A 17828-nucleotide genomic window follows, 5' to 3' on the forward strand; every position below is an offset into this window, starting at 1 on the left:
TGAGGAAAGTGGAGAACCTTGCTATCAAGTGGAGAATGCAGTTTTGACTGCTCATTTATAGTTAAAAATCTTTGGGAAGGCTGTTTTCAGGCATCCTTTATGTGATGTGTGCATCCCTGCCCATGGCAGGGGTTTGGAACTAAATCACCTTTTAGGTCCTGTCCAAGGCAAGCCATTGTATCATTCCACGATTCTTTGTATCAAGATTTTGCAAGATACTTTGTTCACCTTACAAGTGTTTCTGAAGAATCTTTTTCTTGTTTATAGCACTATTGCAAGAGCACTTTAAAGGGTAATGGAGGAAACTGACTCAGTTTCCTAAATTAAGCTCGTTACATGAGCAGAACACATCCTGAGCTGAAAACCCTGCTGTGCTGTCACTGATGGGTAGGAGTCCTGCCCTGTAACCCTCTGCAGTGCTGGGTTTGGGCCCAGGGGCTCAGAACATCCTCAGTGAGTCTGAAACATCTCCTGTCCTTTGGTCAGGGAGGTGGGAGCAGTTCCTGCCGTGGTGTTGCCACGTGGATCCATCACTCCCATTTCTCAGCCAGGATTCCTGCACAACTCCCTGGACTGTAATAATGATTTGTGCCAACTACTGTATCTTTCATGTTGTACCATGTTCCCCTGAGGTTGTTTTAAACAAAATGACCTGATAGATTTGGATGAGTCTGGAATATTATGATTGCTTTAATGTAACTTAGATGTGAGCTGCTAAAAGTTGCCATTTTCTCCCTGTGTGGTTCTCTCCCATTTTCTGCATGCCCAGCTGCACAGTGAGTTACATTCCAGAACTGATTTGGATAAAATGGTCATCCTTTCTGGAACAAGAAGTTAAGGAATGGGGAAACCATTCCTTTTAGTAGCAACCTATGTAAAATGAGCATGAGTGTTCAACCTGAGTCTTGTAAAGCCTTGTATGTCCTAGTCTGTGTCTGGAACTGGACCTGTATTTTAGAAGCATTTAATGTGCACTGTCAGATTACCCCAATCTTACAGAATTACTGGGTATGAATACATATTTACCTGTGTGCATTACTGGTCATATATTCATGATGTTTTAAAAATATGGGGTTTGTTACAGTTTGGCAATATAGAAATAGGATTTTATAAAGAGGAAAGGGAAGGAAAAACCTCCAGTGCAGCATTGGAAGAGAACAATGAACCCATCCCATGAGCCCATCCCTACCCTTTGCTTAGGAGAGGAACAGGCAAAAGCAAGTGGTGCATGAAATGTTTTGGTGTCTGCAGGCCACTGCCAGCTCCTCTTTGCTGAGGCCCCTGGGAAAGGGTGTAACAAATGTGCAGAATAATTGATCTGCCCATGCATAGTAAATGTGTGAGCATTGTAGTATGGTTGGCTGTGTTGTGCATTTAATCTGCCCATGCAAAATAAATGTGAGAAGCGTTGTGTTACAGTCAACTGTGCTACACATTTACCATAATTCTGGTCACATGGGTGCCTTGACTTGCTGCTGAAATGATCAGGGTAGCTGGGAGGTAGATGCTGGTAGAATAGAATTTCCCTTCAGTGTTTTGTGACTTTAAAGAGCCTATGACAAAGAATAATGATTTCTGGCATTTGGGGTACTTCTCAGCTTTGGGTTTTCCATGCATTGAGCTTGGTGAATTTGTATATAAAATTTCTGCTGACATAACTGTACTGTTTAGAACTGTTGAAAGGAATTGCAGCCAAACTCCCCAGTAGCTCAGAGTTGATTAAAAGTAGTTTTGTCAAATAGCAAACTAAAAACACCTTCTGGTGTTAAGTTTGACTTTGTTAAGGAATCTCTTTTAACTTATACCCATTACAAAACTCCTGCTGATATAAACTGTTTGCCAGGCTGAAGAGTTTCTCTGGTGTAAATGTAACCGAGTCCTCACTGTTGTTTCCCAGCTCTGTTGAGATGTCTGAGGCAGATTTGTACACAGTGGCTGAGGCAAAGGTCTCCAGCAGCCCTCTTGGCCCTGTCCCTGGAGTTGGGGTGGCTCCATAACAGCAGAAATTCATAATCTGCCATATCAGTGCAAACTGCTATCAGCAACAACTTCTACTAACAGACCGAAGGGTAAATTGTCCCTGTACAGGAGAGGATCTCTCACATCCCTCATGGCTGCTGTGCTCTGGTGGACACTGCCTGAAGCTCCAGAAACCCATTTGTCCATCATTTTGAATTTGGGTTTGCTTCAACATCGTGTGTTTTCTTTTACCTTTCATCTAGGGTAGTCACATCTTCAGAACTGCTCTGTCATGTGTTCATGGTGTTCATTTTTCCTCTCCCTTCCATCTTCCTTCCCCAAAGTGACTTAACAAGCCAAATTGATTGTTTTCTTGAATGGCATCACTTTAGAATATCACAAGTAGAATATCAGAAAGTCAGATGTACTTTGTAATAGTTTAGTCCTGCCTGGAGCAAATGAAAAGTGACTGTGTAAGATTGAATGGTAACAACTCTACACTGTTTACTCTTTACAATTAGTGGAATTGTATTGCCAATAAATTATAAATATTTAGTTTTCTATTATACAGTCTAGTTCCAAAATACTTAAAATTATTTATGTTATTGTTTAAAAAATTACGTTTTACCTTCTAATTTTGCAAATTGTTCTGTGTTGCCATGTCTGTTACTTCAGCTAATCTGTTCACAAATGCTGATGAGCATTTAAATGTTGGCAGGCATCTGTCCCATGGTTTATCTGAGATTAGAAGCTGCAAGGAACAGAATTCCTATTTGTCTGTCACCCACAGTTCATACATATATTGCCATAATCTTCAGTACATGTTACAGGACTGTCTTTGGTACAAAAATGGAATTTTTGTGCTTGGTAACTTGCAGCATATATGTGTGTACCTGGATTGTTTCTCACTGTGGTTTGATTAATGTATCAAATGCAGTTCTGGCAAAAAGCAAACCTTTCATTCCATCAGAAATTTTGATGTAGTTGTGTTTGGCAGTGTTGGGCTAAACTTAATGGATAGAAGTTAGTCATGGGATTAATACAGTCCATAAAGTGATCTAATTCACCTTTCTGAATCCTGCAGCTTGGCTGAAGAGGAGATAAAGGCGGAGCAGGAGGTGGTGGAGGGGATGGACATCTCCACTCGATCCAAAGGTGAGTAAGAGGAATATTTCAATTAGGTTCTACAACACAGTTATTTGTAAACCAGGATAGTGGAGCTGTATCATCTACCATGAAGCTGCTCTTGAGTGGAGCCTCAAGATTCACTGTATTTTTTACAATGACTACTGTATGTTAGGAAGTGTTTTAATTTTTCTCTACACACACAAATATTTCAGTGTTATTTCAGGTTTATGAATAACTAAGGTTAAATTACCAAAAACCAGCAACCACTTGTATCACTTATCATGGCTTCCTTTAAAATAGTACTTCTAGACTGGGAAGACAGGAGAAAGTAGTAGTAGCAGCAAAACTATTAAGGTAGTATTTCCTACTGTAATGAATTCTTTTTTTTCTAAGAATAAAGAGTCACAGTAGCATTTCTGTTTCCACAGAAGTTAGTCCCATGAGCAGTATGTATTTCATGGACATTCATTCCTGTCCATCTCTTTTTGTACTTCAGCTGAGTTTACCTGAAAGCCATTTCTCTAAAACAGCAGCAATATTTACTACCATCCTTTTAAAGTTCTGGCATACCCAGTTACTCTTCACATTCCTACAGCAGGGCTCACAAGTCTGCTTAACTCTGAAAATGCAGGTGGGATTGTCTTGAAGGCATGGCACAGATCATCTGCATGTTTTCTAATGAGGAAGCTTGGCTGGATAACATGGTTATAAAATTGGGTTCAGGTCTTATTTGTACTAACAGTAAATTTCATGTTTCAGTTCTCATAGTATGGTTAGGTGAGGTAGTACATGAGATCTGACACCTCAGAAGAGATGCAGTAGCTCCTTTTGTCCCTTCTCGCTGTCTTTTTCTCCCTTCTCTCCTTCTGATCTTGTATGTCAGTCTCCACCACTGGACTGCTTTCAATATTTACTTCTCTTTGTATTTCGGTTTTCTAAGCCAGCAGAAAGTAAATGTTTCTGTTGCTTTAATGATTGCTGCTGGCTGGGGTGAGCTCCCAGCTCTGCACTCCACCACTTACTTCCTTTGTGGTGCTTGTCACATCCCAGCCACTTGAACTTTCTAACCAGCTTAAAAGCTGAAACATTTTTCTGCTGTTGTAGTGACCAGTTTGTTTGTGAAAGAGTCTGATGACATAAGAACTTGGTATAACAGGCAATGGGGGTTGTTAAATACATTTAGCTACCCATGAAATCTCATCTTTATTTCTCCTTAGAAGCACTGGCCCACTTTCTAGTACTAATAAGAATTCTGCATGCCTTAACTGAGCTAAACCATTATTTATGTCACTCTGATGTAATTAATGTCTAAAAGACACTTAAAAATCTGATATCTACTTATGTAGATGTTTACATTTTGGTTCTGGTACTTTAATCAGTCACAAGCAGGTGCATGGGCCATACAAAAAGTTTCCATTTCCTTGTGGTAGTTGTAATGCTGTCCTGACCTCAGGATATGTTGTTTCAGTGAATTAAGCTCACAGAAAACTTTGCTTTTTGTTTGGTAGGGTTAAGAGGAAGCTTTTTAGGACAGTGAGCTGATTTAATATCCTGGTTATTGAAGAGCTCAGTCTGTCATGTCCCAGCCTTGTCACACACATGATCTTGCAGCTTCCCTTGCACTGTGGGCTCTTACCAATTAGAAACGGCCAGTTCAGAGGGATTTAACCTGGCAGAAAGAGACTCAGGTTTTCATACTGTTTACTGTTGTTGCAACTCCCTGAACCAGCTGATGCCAAAGCCATTCTCACCACAGTGCTGGTTTAGGTTGACCCAAGCTGTCATGTGTGAAAGCCACTGGTCCATGCATAGATGTTCTCCTAGTGCTTTAAATAGCAGTGGGAGTGATATAAATGGCATTTCTGTATCACCATAGTAGAGATAAAACTTAGCAAGTGTTGAATCACTTTAATAATTAGGGAATTGGTATTTGTTTAGCTAGATACTGACTTGCTTTAGCTGGTTGTTAAATTTAACATGTATGTTGATAAAACCCCTGCCAGCACCACTCCAAGGACAGGAATAACAACCACCCACCTCAAGCCCTTACAGGCTTGTATTTTTTCCAGTGAAGAATGTGGGATATAAAGAACTCTTTAGACTTAACTGTAAACCATTTCTCTTTGTTGTATACTCAACCTAATCTGTAAATTAGTGATATAACTTTATAATAGTTGAAAAGACAGTTTCTCACAGAAAATAAAATAATCATAAACGTCATCTCCAAGAGCTGGCCACATTGCAGGCCTGGTGTAATGAATCTTTCTGTACTCCTGTTATTGGGACTGAAACAAGCTTCTCTGATAGTTCAGTGCAGTATTTCTGCAGCAGAGAAGTCACAAACCAGAATTTTAAAACTGTCACTCTGCCCTGTGCAAGGCAGAAAAAGTGCAGCAAAGTTTTCAACTGGTGGGATGGTGGCAGCAATGTCTCCACTTGCAGCAATTAGCTTGTGCAGAGTTTTGCTTTGTGTGTTTTGGAAAGGATATAGATGAGGAAGTTGACCCTATCTAGGCAAATCTGGTGGGGAGCACAGAGCTCTTTGGGCTTTGTTTGGGTTTTTTGATGTGTGAGAAGCCTGTGCAGGAGATCAGTCCATGGCACTGTACAACTTCAGCCTTGACCTTGAGCAGCAGATGTGCTGCAAGTCCATAACCTGCTTGCCCAGTTATGGTTTGTACAGCTCATCTGAGGCTGTGTCTTAAGAAAGTTGTAAGGAAATAAATTTAATTGCTGTAATACCAATTACCCTGATGCAGACCTCCTCATGAACATTCTTGTTTTGGTATAAGCAGTTTAATTGCTATAATTCAGTTGAAGCTAAACTAAACCATGCATTGTTTAATCTGTAACATGGGTCTGAACACAGCCTTTGAGTTGGTCTGGGTAACATGGTGGTTTCAGAGCAGCCTGAGCTGGTCAAACTGCTCAGTGCAGCAGTTTTATCCACTTCCTTCCATGCCTAAGCTGGCAGGAAACTAACTGAACCATAAAACATGAACAGTTTTCTACTAGCTCAGTGTGATGAAACAGCTTGGTGGATTGCCAGCAGTGGTGTAAGAGGGAAGGCAGGAATACACCAGTTGGGTGCAGGAATACACCAGTTGGGTGCAGGAATACACCAGTTGGGTGCAGGAAGTGTGGAGCTTTGTTAGCAAGCATTTAGACAGGGCCAGGCTGGAATGAAAGCAGAGCTGAAAGTCATCACTGCCACTTCTTACTTTACATTGTGATGGCTAAAGTGAGTCTGTAGCTGGTCAAGGCTGTGGAGTCCTACATGTTCAGCTGCATTTCTCTACCCTTCTTGTTTGATGGCTGTAATGCTTCTGCTGTTGCACACTCAGCTGTGTCAAGCAGCTGATCCAGCAGAAAATTGATCATTTTTTGTAGTACCAGATTTTGCCTGAATCATGAACTGATTAACCCTCCTGTTACACACAAGTGACTGTCTCCCAAAAGTTGTGGGGGCAGATTGCTGGTCAGGTGGGAAAGAGGAGTAGAGTTACTCTAGCAGTTATAATGTAGACCTGCTTATGAGCTGTGCATGTGCAGCCTTGTTAAAGACAAGGTTTTAAAATACACTGCTCTCTTGATGAGAGCAAGAAAGCATAAGGCATCTGAGAACTGGAAGTGGGAAATGACAGCTTAAAGAGAATCCAAAAACAGGAGTCCAAAATCCAAGGAATCCAAAACCAGAAAATGGAGTGAACAGAGGATTGCTCTTTAGTGAGGAGGGAGACTGTGGATTACATGATTACATTTTGTCCTTTGTATATCATATATTAACATGTCCAGCAGAAACATCTTATTATATTTCTGCTCCAGACTTATGGATTACCTTTTTGCCTTGTTTATTAAATATTTCAAGATGGGGCTTGCAAGGTCTCTGGATAAATGTCTAAGCATTTCCAGGTTGTGGTTTCAGTGCAAATTCTGTCTTTGCTTGTACTTGTTCTCTTTGGACAGAATGAACTCTCCACTGGATGTGTTCTTCCTGTTTACATGGAAGAAGTTTTTTTTAATCCTCTCTGCTAGTTTAATTTAGCTGCTAACAGTAGCAAGCTGTGGTGGCAGATGGACTTCCATGTAGGTTTTGATGTATTTCAGCTGATACTGGAGCCATTGCCTGTTTAGTGCCCAGTCAAGAGGAGCTCTAACTCTCTTCTTGCCATCATCAGTCATACATCTCTTACAGTGCCTTTGCACCTCTGCTGGCTCTTAGGACTTGGGTGGAGTTTGAACCAGATTACTGGGGAGTTGAGCAGATGTTGGACATTGCTGGGAGCAGCCTTGCCCCAGCAGGGACAGCTGGTCATTAGATGGTCTTAGCTTGGAATAAAATCATATACTGAGGCCTTACTGATTAATGGGGAGAATTCTGACATTTACAGGTTTGGGGTTTTTTTTCAGGTTTGTGTTAAAGGCTTTGATCTTAGGAGCTCCTCTCAGTGGTAAAATATTCAGATACAGTGAATCTAAATACAAAAATGACTAATTAAATGGAATTCTGAGAATGCATGATACATTTTGTTACAGTTTCATAGTAGTACATCTCTATCAGCTTTCTTTGTAGTGAGACCAAGTATTTAATCACAGAGAGATGAGATTCTTACTCCAGTGTGAAGCTGAGACTCCTGCAGGGAGCAGAAGTGCAGCCCTGGGCTTTTGTCTCTGGAGCAGAGCCCTTGCTATCAGCTGTCCCACCTTGGGAGGGCCTTGGGACAGCGAGTCCCGCACAGCCAGGCTCCAGCTGATCCTTGCCTTTCAGTCTTACCTTGCAAATTGGTGGGAAGTGTTTCTTTTTCTTTATCTCCCAAAGTCCTACACTGAAGAAACAGCTAACAGTGTCTTTTTGTACTTGTGTAAAACTGTAACGTGGCAGGAGTTCATCAGAATTTACATAACCTCTGTTATTTATTGCATTAAGTGACTGGACTGGATTAATTACATCAGTTGAATTTTCTGGAATGTAAACAGGGCTTTAGTGGTTGGTTGCAACTGCATCATGTTTCAAAACTCTGGCAGAAAATTAAAATTCCTCAAAGCTGAGTTCTAACAGATTTATCCATGATTTTATTAAGTTTTAAAGATATTTATTTTTATTTATATAAGGTTATTTGTTTGCTAAAATATTACAGGTAATGGATTTGAAAAATCAGAAATCTTTTAACAACCATTTAGGATAATAAATTTAACTGGAGTGCTTCACAGTTCTGGAATTTGTCTAAATTATTAATTGAAACCTGTTCTATCAAATGAGACAAGTTAGTTTTGCTACATTTTCTGTCAGATTTCTTAATTGATTACACTCCATGCCATTTAAAGTATGGGCATTCAGAGATTTTGAGAAGGAGTAAAGAGATGTGACAGTCTAGGTGGTTTTTTTTTTTGTTCCTTCTAAAAGTATAGATACACATTTCTGCAGGGTAATGACAGCTTAAACAATCTTCAGTCACCTTTCTTTTCTTATACCTTCTCTCAGACTGACTTATAGCTGTTTCTTAAATCCATTCAATTAATTCTTCCTGCAACTGTTTTTAATAAATTTTTTGGTTTTTACATTTTACTGAATTTAATTCTTTGATTTGGTTCACCAAATGTTGGCAGAACTGTTTGTGCCATAATAAAAGGCATAGCATGGCATTGGGAATTAAAGTTTAAGTGACACTTCTGCTGATTGTCTTATGTGAAACAATTGTTTGTGTTTCTGGTTGGAAATGTTATTTAGAATTTTGCATATTTGACCCACTTGCATTGAGATATCAAAAACTTGCTTGGATCACAGGAAACTCATTGGTGTAACTGAGTCTCAGTTTACTGATGTCTCCTGTGAGACTAAAATAATACTTTTCACTGAAAAAAACACATTGCTGTTTCTGACTCCTGAAGAACTAAAATTATTCTCATCTTACCATCTTTATCACAAATCATATTGAAAAACTTTTAAAAGTTTTTTTAAAAATTTCTTTTTATTTTTGTCATTACTATTCAAACAAAGTGTTTCTTAGTTTCCCTCTTCTCACTTTCTGAAAATTTCCAGAGCAGAAGTTTTTTCTCCAAGCAGTAAGAAGCTTATTTTTATAGGATTTATATCTACAATTAAAGAAAATTAGGTACAGAATTTGAATAAGTAATACTCTTCATGAAAGTAAACTTGATATAGTTAAGATTTTCTTTTTTATTGTCTACACTTTACTCTGAAAAGCAAAACTTTTCTTCCCATCCCCACAATCTCAGAGGTTAGTTCTTCACTTACAGTAAAAGATTTTATCCTGCAATTTCTACACTTTTTGGGAAGGCTTTTGTTTTGCTTGCCTATCTTGTTTGTGAGGTTGAATTTGAAAATCATGGTCTACTGGAAATCTGATTTACTCAGGCTTTTCTCATTTGCCTTGCTATCCATTGCATTGAGGATGGGAGGCTAAGACAATATATCCTGGTCTAAGCCACACCAGCATCCCTCCTTCACTGTCACATTTCCATCCTTTTCCCATAGGCACTTTCAACTCTGGGAATTGTTCCTCTGCTGATTTAACTGAAATTAAATTTTAGGGTTGTTGTTGATTTAGGCCATATCAGTTTTCCAAGCCATCCTGCTTCCTGGGTGAAGGAGCCACAGTGTTAGAGAAAAATAAAAGGAACAAATTTTATTTGTGGAAGGGTGCTGTGAAGCCTTGACTTAGGTGTGGGTTTCAGCTCTCGTGAAGGCTTTATTGGGAGAGAAAATAATCCAAATATAAGGGGTGCCTACATACAATACATATGTAGACATGATTTCACCATTGTTTTAGTCTGGAATTGCCTTGATTGCATTTAACTTAAGTTTTTAAATTGAAAAAAATAACAAAAAAGAAGTACGGAAAGAAGGGCATAAGGAGGTGTCGCTGTCAGTCTGTGGTACTGAGCAGTTTGTGCTGTGCTCTTACAGTAAGGCGTCTTGATGGTGCTTGTTTTCAAGAAGAGTTACATTTAAATATCACAGGAAAGGCAAAGAAAACAACATCCTACTGTTACAGGTTTTCTGAGTTGGCACCTGCTTCTATTGAGAAAAGTGAGACTTCTCAGTTGTCAGGGATCCCTGCTATGGAGTGTTTACAGTGCAGCACTTTGCAATACGCAGAGTATAAAAATATTTGGTTGTGGTCTGTGTTCCATATGCTGCAGCAAGATAAGATCTCTGACATAAATAATACACTTTTGTTTGTTTTTATAATTTTTTAAAGCTAAACTATAGTAAGTCATTACTGTAGTTATCTGCTTACAAAGTGCATTGCCATTACATAAAGTTGGACTTACAAAGCAGTCATAAAGTCTGAAATGAAATTGCTTTAGGGTTTAAGTATGCTTTAGTCTGTCCCCTGGGAGCAGTAGTTACTAATCCTTTAGTCACATGATGGCATACAGAAACAAAGATTTAAGCTTCAGGTGAAGCTCAGGTTAGCTCCTTGCTCCCCAGTGAGTGATTGGTAAGAGCACTCAGAGGTGCCTATTGTCAACCCTGACAACATCACAGACCAATTAATACTAACCTAGTGATGTAAAACCAGGGAACTTTTAATGAGAATTTCAAAAGTTGTTTCAGGTGTCTATTTTTTCACTTGAGCTGGAAGCACATTTTTAATTTAAAGTGGTGCTAAGAAAGCAAAATCACACAAAAAAAATCAAGAAATAAGCAGACTAAGATTGCTTAGCAAAATTAATATTTTTAGAACAATTGGTTTATCAGTGAGAGGTTTGAATGAGGGTGACATGCTCAGGGTGTGATGAGAGTTCAGTAGGAGCAGGGAAATTGCTCAATCACAAACCAAGTGGTGACCAGCTGGCATGGTGAGATCCTTCCTAAGGTGAGACCATTCTTGCACATTAAACACTTTTTGAAAAATATTTACTTATCATAGAAGAGATCACAGAAATTCTGGCTGTTCCCTTTTGGAGCAGAAACTTGAATCCACCCTTTAAGCAACTGATATAGTCACCAAATTATTGCACAGCTTAAATTTGGTCTCTTTTGTTCTTTCCCCCCAGATTTGTTTCATTTTTTTCAAGTAACCCTACACTAGGGAAATGATTCAAAATTAAAGATTAACTTTCCTCCTTACAGGTTGTTTTAATAGGGATCAGTCTCTTGATCTGGCTCACATCTCAGATACAGGAACTCTGCTCCCAAACCAGGAGAGCCAGGGAGGGAGAAGCAGCAGTTTGTGCTAAATAGGGTATTCCCACTGAAAGAAATTCACACAAAATGCAATTTTTTATCATAATTAGAATTGAAAACTATAGCTCAAACAATTTAAGAAGATGCTACCATTCTTTCATTACTTGAACTGGATTAAAAGAGTATTTATATCATCAGGTCCCTCAGTTTGGTAAATTGGCAGTTGTGGTAGTTGAAGCCACTGGCCTATTCCACCAGCACAACTAAATCTGAAAAAATATGCCTGTGCATTGCTGTTTTCCTGTCTATTCCTTAATTTTTCCAGTTACATTGCCTCAAGAAAACCTCTGTGCATTTGAATAACTTGCCAGCTGAAAAAAAAAAAAGGAAGTGTATTTCAGGTCAGTTTTTGTACGTTGCCTATGAGTCACCACTAGTTGATCTGAAAATCCCCAGTATACTCAGGCTTCTTAAACCAAGGAGGAAAATTACATCACTTTAAGTAGTTTTTGAAATTACTTAACCAAACATACATGTTTGTGTGACCATTTAATAAGATTAGTATTGAATCAGCACCTTTTCTGCTGAATTGTAGCTTGGATTTGGCTGTGACTGAATAGTCATTCAGTTCTGGTTTAGCTAATAACAGTTTAACACTTTCCTGACCCTGAATCAGTTAGTTTAGGAAAGAATCAACATTTAAAAGTGAAATGGATCACATGAAGGGGGTAGGAACTTTATGATTTTTATACTCACAGATGAGACTCAATGTGCAGTGTCAAAGCTTCTTTGTAAACCTCACAATCTGAGGCTGAAGAGCTGAAAAGAAACTGATGTGCTCCACTGGTGGCAGTTTTGTGCCTGGAAGTAAGAAATAAAGGCAAAAAAACTCTACTGTCAATTTCCCCTCCTGGTTTAAGGTGTGCCTGCATAGGTATAGTCTGGAAATAAGTGCCCAAATCTCTTTAGGGAGTTACAGGGTTTATTTGCTGGTGAAAAACTTGGGCTTAGAGACCCCTTTGAGGATATTGTTTGCAAATTATAATAAAGAAACAAAGACTTTATTGTGATGGTGGGAAGATGAGAAAAGACATGGTATGATGCTGTTTTTTGTGGGTCACTCTGAATGCAAACAGCTCCCATGCTGAAAAAGCTCCATTCTACTTTGATGAAAAAAATAGCATTCAGAGCCTGTTTGGTTTTAGGTTTGATCATTTTGATTTAGTTGTGAGCTTTGGTTTAGCTGACACTGATGCTGCAGTTTCTTCCAGGATAGCTGGGTTAACACATCTCTCTTGGGATATATGAAGATTTCCCAGCCCAAGGAGTTCTTCTGCCACCTTCTGTGCATAATCAGCCAAACTGACAAAGCCTCCGAGTTTGCTGTCAGCAGACTTGTACTGTGTTGGCATTTTTGTTGTCCTAATTGCTTGAGGAGGGGAGGAAACAGACATTGGATTTTTCACACATATAGGTGACATAGCAGCTCTTTGTATTGTCAAATCAATCTAAATTTTGGGCTAAATGGAGCAGGAGGCAGATTTGTTTGACTCCAAACACAGCTAGTAACAATAATGGTCTCAGGCACATTGTATTGATTGATTTCAGCCAAGGCATGTCAGCAGATAACTGGTGCTAAATGCTGCCAGTATGTGTAAAAGAGAAGGGTGTGTGGGAAGGGAAAAAAGTCACAGGTTTTAGTGTCAAAGCTCAAAACATGACAGGTTTTTGTTTGTTTATTTAAACCAGTTTACTACATTTTGCCAGCATTTTATGGCTTATGTCAACAAGAGTTTCTCTGAGAGCTCACAGTAATATATCTGCTGTGCCTACAGAATTAGTGGCACTTCTAGAATTGTTGAAATTCCAGATGTTGTTAGCCTGGTGTAGCTATTCTAGGGTAGTAAAACACAGGATGGGCAAACACTCCTACATTTGTTTTCTCTCTTTCAGTTCTGTGTCCCTCCACCTATATTTTTGTGTTTTTCATATTTATGTATAGTTTTCCTAAGTATTATCTTGACACATGTTAACCAAGCTTTTGGTCTATCAGAAGTCATCATATAGCACAATATTTTCCATAGATTTGTGTAGAAAGTGGTCAAACCCACTGCAGTTTTTAATTTTTTCCGTGCAGTTAAATATTAGGGGGATGGTTCAGTTGTTTCTCTTGTGATATTGTTGAATTCTGACCCCTGTGGTTTTGTGTATAATTTCATTTTGTTGCATGCATTAAAGGCTTAGGGAAAAATTAAACTTGTTCACCCAACTCTGATGAAATTTCACTTGTATTTTGTCAGAATCATATCACTGTTCTATGACTGTCCTTTGCAGCTGATTGTGTACTTGTTTCTTTTGAAAAATAGCATTTTTCAAAAGAAACAAAAATTAAGTTCTTTTTAATTGAGATGAGCATTTTGTATTCTTTAGGGATTACTGAAATTTTGTTCTGAAGGAATGAAGTTCCAAATACCTTTATTTTAAAAACATGAAACAAAAACCTTTGAAGAGTATGAATGACAAACCATACCATTTTTTGAATATTTTTCATCAGTTTGCAGTCTTTACCCCCATTGTTTGTGTCTGTTACAGATCCTGGCTCTGCTGAACGTGCAGCACAAAAAAGGAAATTTCCCAGCCCTCCACATTCCTCCAATGGCCACTCACCTCAAGATGCATCAACAAGTCCTATAAAAAAGAAAAAGAAGCCTGGTCTATTGAACAGTAATAATAAAGAGCAGGTAAGAGGAGCCATGGTTTTATTATGCTAGAATATGAAATAGAGGATGTAGAGATAGCTGAGCAGAAACTCAGTCTTCTTCAAGGAAGCTCCATTTTTTGCACTCCTAAGGGATGGATATTAATTTTTGAATGCAGTGGGGGTAGGAGTTGGTATTATAATTTTGATTTCAATGCTCTTTGATTATTGTTTTACATCTGTTGAAAAAGACCACCTGTGTCCTGCTTAGTGATTTCATAAAGGTAATAAGATGTTTAACCAATAAATGCAATTTGGAACAGAATTATTATGAATAATTATAACCATAACAAAACCAACAATAGCTGTTTTTTAACTAAAACTATTAACAGAAAATGTTCAGTAGTGTGATAATCTAGATTAAGAAAGGTCTCATAATGTCAGTGAAGTTCCTCATCTGCTTGCAGTCCTTTCCTGCTGCCCTTTAGTCAGCTCCACCTTGGAGTTTCCAGGCAGTGTACACTCCTACTAAGCTAGTTAAATCAGAGTCACAGTGACTTTTCAGTCTTTATGCTCATAACCTTATTTTTACTGTCTTCTGAATGCTGAATTGATAGCATTTGTTGTCCTTCTTAGAACTTGACTCCACAAGACTTGGACAATTTCTGATTCATTGTATGATGCACATGAAAGAATTATATGAATTGTATTGAATAGCAAATGTTGTAAAGCATCTGTATCATCTTGGAGTAGATTACATTAAAGCAGTCTTCAGCCTTACTGAAATTACTTCACACCTGATGTTCTGTGTATTTTTCAAAGTGCATTTTTGTGTCACCGGGTTTTTTGCCAGTGTCTTATAAACACAGGATTCAGTTCTTTCTTGGTGAAGAAAGAAAATGAAATTCATACTCACTGCAGTTGTCCTGGAACAAAAGCTGTTAATAAACTAGGCCTTAAAACTCAGTATAAATTGTATTTTATTTCAGGATAATCAGGAGATGTAACTGTATCATGTGGAGGTGCCCTGGGGTCAGTTTGGCATTTGCTGAGCTTCACTGCAGCCTGGGTTTATTCCTTTACATCTTGGACATTTTCTGGGCAGATACTGCCCCTCTGACATCTGAGCTTATAACTGTACAGTGCAGAGATAATTTTGCAAACAGTGGAATTGAATCCTTGGGTATTGATTTCCACTTTTTCTTCCTGCATTTGAAAATATATGTGAAAACGTAGTTGCAGTTGTTGAACTTGATAAATTCCCCTTGGTAAATACTTTTCTGTTTTCCAGGTATCTCAGACCTGTGCAGGATAGAATAAAGTTGTGTATCTAATGAAGAAAACCTATCCTATCAGACTTGCTTATTTTGCTGTGCTTATTTCAAGTTAGCAAGAAAATATCATCTGTTTAGTTCTGTTTAGCTTTTACAAGCTGCTTTTCATTTAATGTTGTCTTGCATGTCAGATTTGAAGTGGGCATGCCTGAAGATTGTCGTGTCTAAATAGGTTCAAACTCTGCTCTCTGTGGTAGCAGGAGCTGCTTTTAAAGATTCTTTTACTGCTGAGCAGATGTGAGCTGAGCATGCAGGTTCTAGTTTTGCTCTCAGGGTGAGTTTGAGTATGATGTAGCTGATAGCTGTGGTTCCGATTGACTGATAAATCTGTTTTGAGGTATGACAACCTCCCTAGAAACCTCTAACTTAATATTCTACATTACAAAGTGCTTTATAGTGCTTGAACATTACAAGATACCATTACTAAAGTTACAGTTGCACAAAACTTTGTTATACACGTTGTGGGTGCAGTCACAGATCTTCAAAATGTTGCCATCAAGTATTTAAAGTTCTAAAAATCAATCAAAGAATTAAGAAATTGTAGAATGTAACTAAGGCGAAAAATCAGGAACTTCTGACATTTAATTGGACAGGTATAATGTAATTAAAGTTGTCAGCTTGTTTTACTACTAGTTTCAATAGTAATTTAAATTGAATATAAATAGTGATCTTTTTCTCTCCAAAACAGCACTGCAGTACTGATGTTTGTTTTCTTCAGTTTCCTTTGTCATTCTACAGGTCTTAATAACTTCAGTAATGCCTTTAAAACAAGCTACCACCTAGTTGAACTTGAACTTTAATAACTGTTAAAATTTTACTCTTAAAACATATTAGTCTGACTAGGACAAGTGAAAAGGTCCCTTGATGCAGTTGAATCATTAATTTTCAGTCTTTTAGTTTTGTTCTTTGGGTCTCTGTTGAGTCTCTAAACCCTTTTTTGTTTTGGTTCTTAAACTTGGCTTAGGCAAAATAAGATGATAGATGTCTAAATGATAAAAGCATCCTTGAACAGAAACCAAATTAATCTCATTTGCCAGCAAAAATTGACTTCTCTTCAGTATGGGTGTTATGATTTCTGTGGAAGTTTCACAGGTTTTATATTTGTCTTAAAGCAGAATCTTTGAATCTTACAAAGTTAGTGTGGATATACTACTTACATCCACTTCAAAGTCAGAATATGTATTAAATTCCTCTGGTAATTTCCTTTATCTGCAGTGGAGGAAGTGCCCCACAGCTGCCTGTCCATGTGTACATGACTGAGATGGTCTCACAGCTGTGGTGCGCTGAGCTGCAAACAAAACATGTTTCTGCACTGGAAATTACAACTCTCCCTTCCTCACTCTGGTTTCTTTGTTTAAATGCTTGTTGTAGTAATTAGTTTGAAATAGACTGAAATCCTTATTCTGTCCCACTTATTCCACAAGATCTCACAGAACCATCCTTCTGAAACTTTTGTCACGTTGTGTCGTTAAATGTGTGTGTATAGAAAGTACAGAAGTAACACTTTGCCCATTTCTGTGGGGGGAACAAAGTGTCTCTGGGCTTTATCATCTGTAGAATAGAAAATGAAAGCCACCAAAACTGGCACAAAATCACATGAAATTTTAGGTAGCACAGTGTTTATGGATAACATCCTTTCTTTGCCTAAAATATTGTATAATGTTAGATAATCTGGGGTTTTTTTTGAGATACAACATCTTCAGGTGGGTTGTGGCTTCTACCTTGAAGATCCCTTACTCCTGCAGATAATTACACCTCCTGTGTAACTTTAGGTATCTAGAAATACCATGGTTCAAAGTGGCATGCTGGTGCTTTCTGGGGACATTATTTATGCCCCATGTGACTGATTTTGTTCAGGATGCCTCAAAGTTACAGAACACATTTTGTTGCCCTGTCCTGTGAATTACATGGGCGTGTGTCAGCTCAAGACTCTCAGAAGCTGCAGATTTGTAAATGGTGTAGGACACTTGAAAAATGACCTGAGAATAAAACAAAATAGTTCTTCAGACTACAAGTGTTTGGATAATTACAAGTGAAGTCACAAGCAAGTGGTTTTACATTAAACAAAAAAATCACATTAAATGAGCTGTCTAAAATCTCAAGGCTACTTCCCTCCTCAGCAAACCACCTCTATAATGAATACCAAACAGAGAATTTGTGTTCCCTTGTCATTAATAAATTGAGTTCCCTTGTCATTAATAAATATTTTTTTTTCTTTTTATTAAAAAATAAAAATAAAATAAATAGTTTTCCATGCTGGCAGTTCTTCAGAGCTGATATAACAAGCTTTAGGTCACTCTGGACCCATTTAAGCCATCCCAGGCTCTTCACTTCTTGTGTTTTAGCATCAGCTGTGTCATCTTTGAGCTGTCAGGCTCAAGGCAAAGACCAGTTCATGCAGATTACAAAGTTAGTACTGGTTTCTAGTGCAGGCAAACTGGTACAGATGTGAGTCTCAAATTGTGATATGCATTTAGGTGGTGAATGAAATCTCTCCTGTAGTGGAGATGGCTGCTCAGGATGTGAATTTGCTCCTTTGTCATCCTTCTCTACA

The 17828-nt window shown here is 38.3% G+C and overlaps 1 protein-coding gene across 5 annotated transcripts in view; it reads left to right on the top strand.

The window, feature by feature from the left end:
- Positions 1-17828, top strand: part of ZMYND8 (zinc finger MYND-type containing 8) — a 48932-nt gene that overhangs the window by 6899 nt on the left and 24205 nt on the right. For all 5 annotated transcript variants that reach the window (XM_054274375.1, XM_054274380.1, XM_054274377.1 and 2 more), the window contains exons 2-3: positions 3044-3114; positions 13835-13983. In XM_054274375.1, coding sequence (XP_054130350.1) covers positions 3044-3114; positions 13835-13983 — 220 coding nt within the window. The remainder of the gene's footprint in view (positions 1-3043; positions 3115-13834; positions 13984-17828) is intronic.

Source organism: Melozone crissalis, unplaced genomic scaffold (assembly GCF_028551555.1).
Source record: "Melozone crissalis strain CALT ecotype California unplaced genomic scaffold, PUWL_Pcris_2 ptg000017l_1, whole genome shotgun sequence".
Taxonomy (NCBI): Eukaryota; Metazoa; Chordata; class Aves; order Passeriformes; family Passerellidae; genus Melozone; species Melozone crissalis.